A 14,191-nucleotide genomic window follows, 5' to 3' on the forward strand; every position below is an offset into this window, starting at 1 on the left:
GTTTGGTTCTGAACATCTAAGATTGAGAAGCCCGCTGTCTGCTCTTACCCCAGGAGCAGGCGAGGACTGCGGGGGTCCTGGCCTCCCGCAGCACAGGGGTCTGGCGGCGCAGTGACCCCCCTCCCCCCGACCAACTCGATTAGGAGCCCCCCCGCGCCGAGCGCCCCCTGGAGGAGCCGCGCGCATCCTGCCCGGCGCGGGGCTGCGGCGGGCCGGCAGGGGGCGCGGCGCGCGGCCGGCGGGCGGGGCGCGTGCGGGGCGGGCAGGGGCCGGGCCAGGGCCGCGCTGGGGGCGAACGCGGCGGCGGGCCGGGCGGGACCGCAGCGGGAGCCGAGCCGGGACTGTCGCGCTGGCCGCGCCGGCGATGCCGCGCCCCCGGGCCGGGCTGTAGCGGGGCCGGGGCGGAGTGCGCGGCGGGCAGGCCGGACATGGAGGTGGTGGACGAGACGGAGGCGCTGCAGCGCTTCTTCGAAGGTGAGGGACCGCGCGGGGCCGGCGGGGACGACGACCCTCTCGCGCTGGGAGTCCCCAACCCGGTCTGCCTGGGGACTGGGACCTCTGACTGTGCTTTCGCCAGGCCGGGACCCCGCCAGAATGCCTGCTCCGGGCGGGGGCCCTCCTCCGTCTCCTGCAGGTTAATACCCACCTCTGCTGAACTTGGGCTCCCCCTCCCTGTTACCCCCCCCCCCCCCCACACACACACACACAACTTCCTTGGAGCTGCGTCCCGTCCCTACTCAGCCTTCCTTCGCGCCTTCCAGGACCCGCAGTCCCCTCTAAATTCTGACACTTCCCGACCCCGGGGACCGTCTCTGTGCTTCGCTGGAACCCCCCTCTAGGCTGGAGTCCCCAGCACGCCTTCTGGGGGGTCTTCCATGCCTCTTAGGCTGGCACCCCAGCGTGCCTCCCAGGGACTGGGACCCCCACCTAACGACCCAGACGCCCTGCCTTTGCTTTCAGGTTGGCATCCTGCTCCCGCTCCCCCTAGCCTGACTCCTAGGACCTGGGACCTGCCCCACGGTGCTTCCCGGAGCCTAGGACCCCCCATCAAGATGGGGAGACCCCCTTCAGGACCGTCACCCACCTTCTCCAAGGCCGCCCCCTCCCCCACAGCTGAACTTCCCCAGGAAGCAGCTACCCCTCCCTTACCAGGGACTGGGGTACCCCTCCCCGGCATTCCTCTGTGGGCGGGATTCTCCGCCCCCCCCCACCTCCAATGCTCTCCTTGGGCTGGAACCTTCTTGAAGTTGGCATCACCCCCCCTTCCCACCGTCCCCACCACGTTAGCCACCTCCTCCCTCTGAGACCTCTCGCTGCCTCCTGCCAACCCCCCGAGGGTCCTCTGGGCTGTGTCTCACACCTGTCCCTGGAGCTCTGCCCCCTCAGACGGTGCCCCTGTCCCAGGAACGACCTCTTCTCCTCACCTTGACCCTACAGGACCCTCGCCAGGGCTGGGATCTACACACACCCGACAGTGTTTTCTTCTGCCCTCTCCCTGCTCCAGAGCAGTGGTTTTGGGGGCGCTGCACCTTCATCTCGCCAGCTTCTCTCCCCTTTTCCTGAGTAGCCTCCGCCCCTCCTCCAAGCTGTCCCCCTCCCCGGTGCTGAGTTCAGGAGGGAAGGGACAGCGTGGGGGAGGGGGACAGGCACAGGCTGACACCCCCTAGCTTCTCAGACCCTTGCTGGAACATCTAGCCAGACTTTCTGGGTGCTTTTGTGTCCCTCTCCACCCACCTCGGTAGCCCACCCTCTGCCCCTACCCGCTGCCCAGTCCCTGAGCCCATACCCTGCACCTCAGTGCTTTCAGAATGCAAAACTGGATGATCCAGAACCTTCCATCAGTGTGAACCTAACCCTGGCGAGTTTCGAGTGGCCCACAGGGCACACAGGGCAGGGAATTAGGGCCCAGGTTTCAAGCCCAGCGCCCAGATCCCTTTGGAGTCCTGTGAGGGAGCAAGGAAGGCCTTTCTTTGACTCAGTTTCTCCCTGTGACTTCCGGGGTGTGAGGGTGGGAGCCTTTGTCCACTCTGCTTGCTGCCCCCCAGCCAGAAGTCACAGACAGGGAGAAGGCTCGCTAAACAACCCAGGTAAGGGCATCCCCAAGCCTCAGGCCTCCCCACTGCAGTTTTTGGGACCCCCAGCAGCCCCAGATCTAAGAAGTCAGGTTGGGACTAGGTTGAGTGGTTGATCCTGAGTGGATGGGCCATTTGAGGGTCCTGACATTTCCCCATCGGTCCCAGGGGCTCTAGTCCTCCCCTGTTCCTGCTAATCCTTTAGGAGCCTTGAGGGGCTTTATGGAAACCCTGGGGAGGTAGGAAGGGGACACTCGTCCTTGCTTGGGGGCTGCTCTTTTGGGGGTGCCCTGAGCGTGCCAGATGTCCCGATGACTCACAAGCCAGACCCCCTTACTTCCTGCAGATATCCCCGCACCTCCTCCCCCAGGACCCTGGGCCCGGGCAGAGGGGTGGGCCTGGCTGGCCCAGGCTCCCTGTCTCCGGAGCCAAACTTTCCCTCCTGGCCGTGGGTGGGGGGTGGGGGTGGGGGCTGACGCCACGGCTCAGCCATGCGGCTGGCCTGGCTGGCCTGGCGGGGAGGCTGTGCTGCTGCCTCCAGAGAGATAAGAGGAGACTCAAGAATGTCTGTGGAGGGAGCCAGGGGCTGGAAAAGTGCTCCCAGAGCCTGCGATGGGGGGAAGGTGGGGCAGGCGCTGAGGGCTGGGGTCTCCCGGGCAGCTTGGGTGGGGAAGGCCTGGCCAGGAATCTGGTGGGCAGTGGCACATGGGGGACTCAGTGTGGGTGTTAGGGAGCCCCTGGGGGGGTGGGGGGGTGCTGGCGAGTGTGCTCATGAGTGGAAGTGTGGAAGCGTGGGCAACGGTGCTGTTGTGCGCATGGTGGATGTGTTGTTCCAGGGAGAGGGAAGAGACGCGGTGCGTATGTCCCTTGGGGCTGGGGGACGCCTGAGCTCTCATCCCAGGTCCTGCTTGGCTGTGGTCACCCCCCAGGACAGTGGATACATAGGCGCAGGGTCTGCGCTTTCAGCTCTGGGCTTGGAGACGGGCGAGGGCGTGACTGAAGGGGGCAGGGTGTGCCCAGGCCCCTCGTGTGACAAGGCCCCCTCTCCAGGCACATCAGGCGTGTGTCCTGGGTCCTGCCCACACAGGGTGGGGGGCCAGGCTGTACCCGGCCCCAGGGTGGGGGGCTGGAGGCTAAGGCGCTTTGAGCCTCAGGTGGGAGGCTGGGACAGGGCGGCCCCCTCGAGGCTGGTACAGCCGGGCCCCCGTGACCGCCTTGCTAATCCCCTAGAGGGAGGCTACAGCCGCCCAGACCCGCGGGCACAGGGCCTGCAGAGAGCGGACCCTCCGGGCATGATGCACTGGCTCCCAGCAGGTAACCGGGACTCAGTGGCAGGTGTCCTCCTAATCATGTTGACTGGCTGGGGCCTGGGGCTCCCAGAGCTGGTCAGGGCCAGGGCCAGGCGGTGGTGGAGGATCCCTATAGGGTCTTAGAGGTTGTGGGGTGGGCTCGGTCACTGAGAGCTGTGTGGCCCTCTCTGGACCCCTTTTCCTCACCTGCAAGACAAAAGTGGGCAGCAGAGAAGGTCTTGATGCTGCCCTGGACTCTGATGAGCCTTCTCCTCCAGCCCTGGGGAAGAGGGATGTTTTAGAAGGCGGAGGGTGCTGGCCCCTGGCTTCAGGGACACATGGGGTGTGAGTGAACAGTGGCCAGCCCTCAGAAAGCCGGAGGGGATGGAGGAAGCGACTGAGCGGAGCTGGGCTGCCAGCATGTGCTGGAGAGGCCACCCAGAGGTTGGGGTGCCTCCCCCAGCCTCTAGAGCCCTGCTAGGATTGGAGGTGGGAGCCGGGTTTTCACTCCTTCCAGACCTGATGGGTAGCTTGGGCTGGTGACTTCCCTTCTCTGGCTTCATGTCCCCTACCTGTCTGGGGTAGGCAGGTAGGCTGGACCAGAGCAGGGGCTTCCAGGATGATTCTTTTCAGCCACCAAACAAAGGCAAGCTCCTGACCTCGCGATAGGACATATACACTGGACACGGGGGGAGGGGGCGCTGGGCTCCTTACCGACCCCAGAACACCAGATCCTGGCTTTGACCCTTCCTCAGCTCTGGGATGGGGAAGGGGAGGGATGGCATTGGCCCGCTTTCCCCAGAGTCCAAGACTGTGGCTGCAAGAGAAGGGGGTCAGTCCGGGTGAACCAGGGCTGATACCCAGGCCTCAGCACGCCCCGTTGCCAGGGCCTTGGGGAGGGAGGGTAGCCTTCCTATGGGGACCAGCCCCTCTGCCTGCAGAGGAGGCCCCCGGGGAGCCCACCTGACCACTCATGGAAGAGGATGCCCACCCTGGACGGGAGTCTGGGGCTGAGATGCGGTGTGTGACCAGGCACTGTGCCCGAGTCCACCTGTCTGCAGTGTGCCCTGGGGAGTCGGTGGGTGGGGGAGACCACCAGACCCCTGACTCTCAGGGGGATGAGATGGGGTGCCTCCTGGGTCTGCACAGAGCCCCTCTGGAGGACTCCTGTCCCAGCCCCACCTCCCTAGGTCCTGACCCCAGCTGGAAGGGAAGTGGTAGGTAGCGGGGGCGGGGTGGGGGGTAGCGACTGACTCATCCCCCTGTTCCCAGCACCCAGTGTAGGGCCGCACAGGGTGGGGGGAGGGCAGGAGATGGAAGCAACAATGACCATGTAAACAGAGGCAGGGTCGGGGGGCCTGGTTCAGCACAAAGGAGCGGAGCAGGCTGCTTCCAGCCTGCCGACCCCAGGGCCTCTCCTGAGTCTGAGGGCCTGGGCAGAGGGGCCCCGGGGGTCTTAGGCAGAGCCAAGCAGGGTGTTGGGGGGAAAGATAGGCTGCTCTGGGCAAAACGGCCCCCTCCTGGGGACCTGGCCCCCGCTCTCTGATTCCTCGCAGGACTGGGAGCCCTGGCAGCAGAGGCCGCTGGGTAACTGCCCAGCGGGGGCTGCTGATTGGCTGCTGCCCTTGGACTTTGCCCGCTCGATAAGGATGGAGAGAAGAAATCATTAACTGAATTATTAACCGGGGCTGGCCCCGCCCTACCCAGGCTGCCTGCCCTTTTTCTCCCACCTTCTTCCTTTTCACCGAGCCCTCCTATGGGCCTCAGTTTCCCCCACAGCCTGGGTGTGTGTATGGAGAGGTATCCTCTCCCATCTTGGTCTCCAGCCCCTGCTGCCAGCATGTTGGGCAGCCCCTTGAACCCATGTGGGTCTCTGCATTCATTGAGGTGGGCTGTGGGTCTGTCCTTAGCCTTCTCCTGGTCCTGTCCCTAAACCTCTTTGTGCCTCCACCTTCCCATCTGTAGAATGGCAACACAGCTGTAGGCGTCGTACCTGCCTCTCAGGGTTTCCGTGGGGATTAGATAAACGGGGTCTGGGACGGTGCCTGGTGGGGTGCCTGTGGCCTGGACTGTGATTGCTCTCCCCTGGGAGGCTCACACCAGGTACTATGCTCCCCACTTTATCGGTCCAAGGGTAGGTCAGTACCCCCAGCGTCAGGCTGGGGCCTGTGGCTGGCGCTGTGTGTCTTGGGAAAGCCCCTCACCCTCTCTGGGCTGCTCATTCCAGGGCTGAAGGGAAGCTGTCACCTTGTGGAGCACCCTGTACTCAGAGGCCACTCCGTGGCCCTGCCTGGCCCTGATGCCACTCCTGGTTCCCAGTGCCTCCAGCAGGGCCTGCCCCACCCTCCAGCTCAGAGATGAGGAACTCGGGCTGGTGGCTGGGGGAAGGGGCTTGACCATCCTTTGTCTTTGCCAGCCGCACCCAGGCCAGAGGTTTAGGCGTGTGTTGTCTCTCAGGGGCCCTGTGGAAGTGCGGCTGGGGTCCCCTCACTTCTGAGAGGGGGCTGCTGAGGCAGGAGGAGGAGGTGATGGGGAGGCTCACTCAGGGCAGCCATGGTGGCAGAGCTGGGTGGGATCCGGTCTCCTGACCTGCAGCCCATCACAGCTGGGTGCCAGCTTGGAGTGGGGCGGGAGGGGGCCTCTTGTCTGTGTGCTGGGGGGCCTGAGCCTTCACGTGCGACTGTGCTGGGTGACTGCTGTCCAGCCCCTGGACCTCTCTGGACCTCAGACCCCTCACTCAGATGGTCAGGGTTGTGTGACAGAAGCAGTGAGACCCCAAGACTGTTGAGGCTGGAGGAAGGGAGGGAAAACCCTGGGTCGAGGGGCAATTGGCTCCTAAGCAGCCCCTGGCCTGGACCATGGACAGTGGGCTTCAGGGCTTCCTGGCCTCTCCCTGCCTCCTTGCTCATCGGTGGGAAAGGTTTTCCTCCATCTGACCTAGATCCCTCCAGCCCCACTAATGCACAACCACAGCCTCTGTCTCTCTGAGGAGCTTGGGGACCCACCCCCCTCACTCCCTTCTTCATCACCTCAGTCCCCCGTGCTCCCTTCTCCCCACCATGATTCTTCTCCTGGGGTCTGTGGTCTTGGAGGGAGGGGGGAGCTGGGAGCTCCTCTCTGAGCAGTCCAGAGAGGGTGAGGGGCTTTCCCAAGATACGCATCCCCTGCTTTGCTAACTTGGAGTGGGCTGCCTTTGGTGACGGAGTTGGACTGGCTTACACCGAGTTCGCTCAGCTGGACTGGCTTCACCTGGAGCTGATGGGGAGGTGTGCTGGCCTGGGCCTGCCTTGGGTCAGCGAGCACTGCAGGCACACGTGCGTGCTCACTCAGTCGTGTCCAGCTGTTTGCAATCCTATCGACTGTAGCCCGCCGGGCTCCTCTGTCCGTGGGATTTTCCCGGCACAAAGAGCAGGTTGCCATTTCCTCCTCCAGAGAATCTTCCCGACCCAGGAATTAAGCACACATCTCCTTAGTCTCCTTCACTGCAGGCAGATTCTTTACCTACTGAGCCACCGGGGAATCACTGTGGGCACGAGTGTACAAATGTGAGGTGTGTTGAGATGTGAACATGCCGCAGGGCCTTTGCACTGGCTCCCCACTGCCTGGAATCCTCTTCCCAGTTGTCCGTGTGGCTCACCTCCTCCCTGTCTTTGCTCTGTGAAGCCTTCCCTGATATCGTGCTTAAAATGGCAACTCCTTCTCACTCCTAGCATCCCAGCCTCATCTCCCTGCTTTAGTGTCTCCATAGCATTTGTCACCTTCTAAAATGCTGTGGGTTTGACCCATCTATCTTGTCACCTGACTCTGCATCCGGAATGTCCGCTCCATGTAGGCAGGAGGTTTGTGTTTGTTTTGTTTTGTTTTTTAAGGAAAGTACAATTTATATGTACAACCAGTAAACCTGATACAGAAGAGGGGACTGGGACAGGTCAGGAGTGGGTGTGAAGAGACTGGGAGAGGGGCAGCCAGAAAGTGAAGGGGAGCCAAGAGGAAGCGGGAGGTTCCTTGTGCAAACTGCCACCCTCCCCAGGCCCGCCTGGGGAAGAGGGTGTGCACATGTCTCCCCAGCTTGCCCTTCGCTATTTTGCTCTGGTCCCAAAGGCAAGGTCATCCCCTGACTGGGCCCCCTACCTGGCCATGAATGGGACAAGGCAGGAGGTTTTGTCTGTTTATTGCTTCATCTCTGGAGCCTACCATCATGACTGAAACATAGTAGATGCTCAGTAAATAATTGTGTGAAGGTATGAGTGAGCACACTTGGACCATGCCGGTGTGTGCACATGTGTGTGTCAGTGTTTGGCGTGTGTGCCTCTGCACAGGTGTATGTTTGGATGTACATGATCGTGTGTGTGCTAGTAGATACATGCCTGGGAGTGTGCTCTTGTGTGCACACGTGCATGTGGGGCATGCTGGTGTGTGAACACAAATGGGCCTGGGTGACCCTGGTAAGCCCACCCTGAGCTGCAAGGAGCCTATTTTACCTCTGCGGGGAGGGGTCTTCCTCAACCTGCCTGGCCTGGTCGCTGTGGGAGAAGGTTGGGGGTCGTAAAGTGGAAATCCCTAGGGACCAATGCAGGTTCCCTAAGAAGGGACCACAGCTGCCGGGCCCAGCTCTGTTGAACCTGGCTTGGGAGCATCTTGGGGCTGAGAGTTCAGCCTTGTGGATCTGAGGACAGGATGGCAGCTGTGTGGGAACCCAGGGAGGACACAGCTATACCCCAGAGGGGGCTAAAGATTTCAGGTCCCCTGGAGTAGAAGGGTCTCTGCAAACAGGATGCAGGACTCGACTGTATTTTTGGCAAGAAGTTGAGAGGGAACAAAGACAACGGTGGATCAGATTTAAGGATCTGCTGGCAATGACTCCAAAGCCACATCCTTGTCATTCAGCCCCAGGCTAACTGGGGATTTGATGCTGAGATGCAGAGGGTCGCTTGCAGAATCAAGCATTTGACCTGAAGGCATTTTGGGTGAGAAGGCTCTGGTCACAATTTGAAGCCTGAATTAGTTATCATATATTAATCATAGGTCATATTAATAAAGATAGAAAGTCCAGACCAAGGAAGGTGAGAGCCCATGTGCCCTGTCCCAGTGGGAACTAGTTTGGCACATGTTGATCAGCTCAGTCAATATTGGGAGATGAAACCACAGCACGGGGGGCCCTCTGTGACTGGGGTGATTGAGGAAGGACTGGCAGGGCAGGCAGACAGTCACAGAAGTCCTACCCACTGGAGTGGGGATGGCTAGAGCCTGGTCCTGGAGACTGGACTATGCCACAGGTGTGCCAGAATAACAACATGGCACCAGTTGTGCCTGGGCAGGAAAGGAGACAGGAATCCCAAGGTTGATGGAGACAGGATAGTTAACACTAACTGAGGAATGGCCTCCTGGGGTGAGGAGCTCTCCCACCATCTCATTGAAGACTCACGACCACCCCATGATGCAGGAATCTCCTGCACTTGAAGGAAGCTAAGGCCAGAGAGGTCAGGCCACTTACTGAGGGTCATGCAGCAATGAAGGAAGGGCCCACATTACCAACCAGGTCTCTGTGACCCCAGGGGTCCATTTAGGGCATTGTGGGAGTGCCAAGATGGGCAGTCTTCTAACCATTGCTACCCTGGTCAGCCCTCGTCTGGAGACAGGATCCCTGGGGTGGACAGTCGACAGTGGGAGGATAGACCTGTGCCCTGATTGCCCCGGGTTCCGATCAGCTCTGCCCGGACAGCATCCTTAGGCCCTGGCCTGCCCTGCCCACAGCCACGTGGCCGACGGGATTTCCGCCATGTTTGGGGCATGAATTGACAAGTGCCCCATTGACGGGTGGGGGGGAGGGTGTGGACAGGGCACAAGCCTCCCACTGTGCCGTGTCCCCACCCTCCCCCGTTCCCCGGGACAATGCCCGAGACTCAGCCAGCGGCCACAGCTGGTGGTGAGGGGGCGTGAGCATGAGGGGGAGGAAGGGAAGGGTCCAGGGTGGAGGACCACCTGGGCCCCCACCCGCCCTCAGCCCGCACCTGGCTTGTGTCCCCCGAGTTCCCCTTCTGCCCAGCTGGGTGGCCTTAGAGGGAGGAGGAGAGAGGAGGGCAGGGGGCTTCCTTCCCACAGCCCCCATCCCTCTCTCCCTGGGAAGGAGCAGTGTCTGGCTCCTGTTAAAGGCAGGTAATAAAGGGCCTAATTAATGAGGAGCAGCTGGGGTGCATAGCTCAGCGAGGCAGGGGCGGTGCCTGGAGGGGCCCTGTCTGGCCCTGGACCCTAACTGCAGCATAGCCAGGCGGAGGTCCCCAGACCCAGGCAGGCCTGGTTCCAGTGCCCCGCTTGCCACTCTGCTCATTCATCCCATGAACATTTATTGTGTGCCTATGGAATGCTTAGATGCTAATGCCACAGAGGGCAGACGGGGAGGACTCAGCCCAGCTGCCATACCTGCAAAGCAGTGGAAAGGCATTTATCCTTTCTGAGCCACAGTTTCCTCATCTGTGAAACAGGGAACAAGAAAACCACCTACCCCATAGGATTGTTAGAATTATATGTGAGTTATATATGGTCCAGTGCTCAAGACCCCATGCTTCCAACGCAGGGGGCATGAGATCGATCCCTAGTCGAGGAACTAAGATCCCACATGCCGTGCAGCCCCCCAGAAAGCTGTATTAAGTGTGTGACAGAATGACCACTCGGTGAATGGGGGCTGTGGGTGGGCAGAGGACCAACTCTGCCCCTTAGGGCATGTGAGCAAAGAGCCTGATGAGACAGTAGAAAGGAGGCTGCCACTCAAGGAATTAGGAGAGTCAGACACGGTCTCTGGGAGGAACTTACACTTAAGGCAAAACCTAACGAGTGATGAGGAATGGGAACAGCATGGGGGACAGAGGATGAGATGGCTGGATGGCATCACCGACTCAGTGGATGTGACTTTGAGTAAACTCCAGAAGTTGGTGATGGACAGGGAGGCCTGGTGTTCTGCAGTCCATGGGGTTGCAAAGAGTCGGAGACAACTGAGCGACTGAACTGAACTGAGGGAACAGCACATGCCAAAGCCCCGAAGAGCAAGTGGGGCTTTTTGTCCCAGGAGAGCGCGAGGCTGGGGCTGGACCGTGGAGAGTTGCAAGGAGGGGCACTGGGGCAGGAGCAGCCGTGGGGGCCGCAGGGGGCCCAGCTGCCAGGCCTTGCACTAGGGTTCTGGGTGCCCCGAGCAATGGCAAGTTGGAGGGTCTGGGGAGAGGGAGGGCAAGGATGGTGGTTTGTGACCTGGTGGTGCCACCTTCAGGCTGTGGGACCTTGGGCAGCCTCCACACCTCCCAGGGAGGTCTTGAGGATCAGCAGAAGATCTCTTAGCTTCCTGCCTGACAGGTGTCTGCTGCCGGCTCAGAGATTTCCAGGGTGCTTTTGGGAGTGGTGGGGAAGGGGGCACCTTCAAGAGTGTGCCCTAGGCACCCTGCCTTTCTCCTGAGTTCCTGGGGGCCTCTGCTCCAGCCTCAGGAGTCCCTGGGCTGGAAAGTTGGGTTAGAGATCTCCAGTGTGGTTCATGGACAGACTGGGGGCATTTGCTTAGTGGCTGGACCCTTTAGAATGGGTGGTGTGGGGAGAGGGCCAGACAGGCCTCGACGACTCCCAGAGAAAGTGAATATTTGGGGTCAGTGTCCCTCAGGAGGACCACCAAGCCCCCAAACCTCATACTTCTCTCCCACCCATTGGCCCACCCCCACCCTGCCCCAGTGGCTCACCCCTCCCGCCTGTATCCTCCCGTCCGCCCGGCCCCTGGCACCGGAGGGCCTCTCCTCCCCCCAACCACATCTGGTTCTCGTTAGGGTCTCCCAAGATGCCTCTGTCTGAGCCCCCCCACCAATCCCTGGGGTGGGGGGAGGTGGGCAGGAGGATTAGGGGTGATTAGGAGTGCTCCTAGCCAGGGGAGGAGGGGGAGGAGGGGAGGAGGGGGCCTGGCCTGTTATAAATAGCAACACCATGACTCCATCACCCCATCATTCACTGTGGATTCCAAGTTCAGTCTCAAAAACCTGCAGCTTCAGCGGCCAAGGTGGGCGTGACGCTCCAGTGCCTCCTCCCTCCCCATTCCCTGTGCCCGATCCTGCCTCCCTCGGGACCATCCCCCCATGCGGGGGGTCGCCCAGGATGGCCGGGAAGCCTCTGCACCCACCAACCAAACCTTCCCTCTCGGAGTCAGGCCCACGCCCCTGGCCTCTCCTCGCCCTGTTGCCTTGGGCAAGAGACTTCGCTTCTCTGGACAAAGGGAATGAGGCTAATAACAAACACCAGGTCTTCAGGGGCGATTGGGAGGTAAACCCATTAGGCGCTTAGAAGGGCGCTGGGGCCTGGTGGGCACTCAGTGGGAGCCCCTGTCAATATCATCATCATCGTGTCATTGTCACCGTTATAGGTTGGGAGGGTGAAGCATCTCACTGCACGGGAAGGGCCTGTAGGTTGCCTTGCATAGAATAAACTCCTACGATTATTAATGTATTAGGCTCTAAAAGTGCCTGGCACACAGCAGGCACTCAATAAATGGGACCTTCAGTTAACTGGGAAGGACGGAGTCAGGGCCAGAGTGTGACTGGAGTCCTAGGATCTCGGCCTGCAGCCTGGTCACTCCCAGCTTGAGAAGCTCCCCTTGCCCCGGGCGGCCACTGGTGATGCTTGGTGGATGTCCCTTGTTCCCGGCCGGGTGAGCCCAGGCAGGAGGGCCTGTCCCAGGCAGCGCGTGACTCCTAGGAGGGCTTAGCCACTCATTAATCACCTAAGCGGGGCTCAGCATTCTTGAAATGCCGGCTGGGGCCAGGGAGAGGCCTGGGCTGGGGGTTCCTGGGGACCCCAGGGCTCTGGGTGCTGGAGAGTGAGGACAGCCACTGTTTGCTGAGCACCCACTATGTGCCGGGCCCCTTATATACCTTAATTTGTTTCATCCTCAGAACAACCCTATAAAGTGTTAGCTGTTCCTGTCCCCATTTTACTGAGGAGCTTGAGGCTCAGAGAGGGTGAGTGACCTGCCCAAGGTCACAGAGCACGCAGTAGGTGATCTAGGATTTATTCCTGGACCTGAGATCTGTTCCCAGGGTTCACCAGGGGAGGGAACATGAGGTACAGACCCCTGACTCAAAGCCTAGGGGCCTGTGGGAGGGGTGCTTCCTGCCTCAGTGGGGCCAGCCAGCCCAGGCTAACAGGGTGGGGGGGGCAAGCCTCCATTATCGCAGTTGACGCATCTCCCACGTCAGCCCCCTTATCACCCCGCCCTCCAACTCTCCCTGCAAGGTGACCCTGGGAGGGGGGAGCAGGGGAGGGCATCTCCTCCCCTGCTGATGCCCAAGAGCATGGGGGCGCCTTTTCTGAGAGTCCCCCCCTTGGTGGGGCCAGGCCAGGCCAGGGGGAGGGCCCGGGGCCCCTGCTGTTCCCCGCTGAACCTTTCTGAGGCTGTTTCCTCCTCTGGGCTCAGCACCCTCACCCTCATTATGAGGGTGGTAGGCACATACACTGAGGGGGAGCTGGTCGCTCCTGACTCTGACCCCAACTCCCTCTCCACCTGCAGCTGGGCCCGGGGTGCAGGAATCTCCCCCAACCCCATGCGCCACCCCCGTCCCCCCACCCAGGATGCGTGGTCCAGCCCAGCCAGGCCCGATGCTCCTGGCTGCCCGCAGCTGGGCTGTCTGGAACCACCGCCTGGAGGACAGGGCAGGACAGGGTCAGCGAGTCTGGGCCCAAGTCCGTGAGGGTGGCGGCACCTCATTTGCTGCTCACGGCACCCTGTAAGATGGGGACACGTTCACCCCATCTTATAGACAAGACAAAGGGACTTGCTCGTGTCACACATCTGGGAGGGGATGGAGGGGCAGGAGACGGTGGGTCCGTCCAGATGCAGACTGTGGCCCCTCCCCTCCTGGGGGAGTCCAGGGGGCCTTGTGGGCTGGGGACAGCATTGTCCCTGCCTACTGGAGGTGCGGCAGGTGGTGACTGTGAAGGGCTCTCTCTCCACGTGGACACAGGTGGGGCCCGGTGGGTGCTGGGTCTCTGCCCTGGCTCACGTCCACTCCTCCCCGCAGGCCACGACATCAACGGCGCCCTGGAGCCTTCCAACATAGACACGAGCATCCTGGAGGAGTACATCAGCAAGGAGGACGCCTCTGACCTGTGAGTGGCCCCGCCCCCAGCCCCTCGGGCCTCACCTGCCCCGCCTCCGAAAGCCGCTCCTCCCCCTCCCCCAGCCTCCGAGCCCTCTGCGGGGTCCACGCTGCCCCGCGGGTGGGGCCCCGGGAGGGGCTGGGGGCCCCCGCTGGCGCTGAGCTTCCTCCCTTCTCCGCAGCTGCTTCCCTGACATCTCTGCTCCAGCCAGTGCGGCCTCCTACCCCCATGGGCAGCCAGCGATCCCCGGCTCCAGCGGGGTCCACCACCTGAGCCCCCCGGGGGGCGGACCCTCCCCGGGGCGCCATGGGGCCCTCCCACCCCCGAGCTACAGCGCCCCGCTCAACTGCAACAACAACAACGGCGTGGGTGTTGCTCCCAAGCCCTTCCTGGGGGGTTCTGGGCCCCCCATCAAGGCAGAGCCCAAGGCTCCCTATGCCCCCGGGTGAGTGAGGGCAAGGAGTGTGGCGGGCGGGTTAGGACGCAGGGGCCCCGGGCCAGGCAAGGCGTGGGCACAGTGACAGTGGGCCTGGGGCCGAGGCTGGGCAGTGGGGAGCGGGCTGCCCTGCGGGTAGCAAGGTGGTGGTGGTGGGCGGGGGCTCCAGGGCTAAGCCGAGGAGGCTTTGTGCTGAGGCAGTGGGCAGCTGAGGGTTCCGAGCAGGGGAGTGATGAGGGCTGATGTAAGTGCTAGAAGAGGCTCCACCCCGA

The 14,191-nt window shown here is 61.8% G+C and overlaps 1 protein-coding gene across 10 annotated transcripts in view; it reads left to right on the forward strand.

Moving 5' to 3' along the window:
- Positions 1-319: 319 nt before the first annotated feature.
- The window catches only part of MYRF (myelin regulatory factor), a 35,226-nt gene continuing 21,354 nt past the window's right edge, over positions 320-14,191 (forward strand). For 6 of the 10 annotated variants that reach the window (XM_070783361.1, XM_070783362.1, XM_070783365.1 and 3 more), the window contains exons 1-3: positions 321-474; positions 13,405-13,492; positions 13,665-13,928. In XM_070783361.1, the coding sequence (XP_070639462.1) occupies positions 429-474; positions 13,405-13,492; positions 13,665-13,928 (398 nt within the window). In that variant the 5' untranslated portion in view covers positions 321-428. Of the gene's footprint in view, positions 475-579; positions 635-13,404; positions 13,493-13,664; positions 13,929-14,191 lie in introns of those variants that run through there. The other 4 variants (XM_070783364.1, XM_070783369.1, XM_070783363.1 and 1 more) reach the window with 3 other exon arrangements.

Source organism: Bos indicus, chromosome 29 (assembly GCF_029378745.1).
Source record: "Bos indicus isolate NIAB-ARS_2022 breed Sahiwal x Tharparkar chromosome 29, NIAB-ARS_B.indTharparkar_mat_pri_1.0, whole genome shotgun sequence".
NCBI lineage: Eukaryota > Metazoa > Chordata > Mammalia > Artiodactyla > Bovidae > Bos > Bos indicus.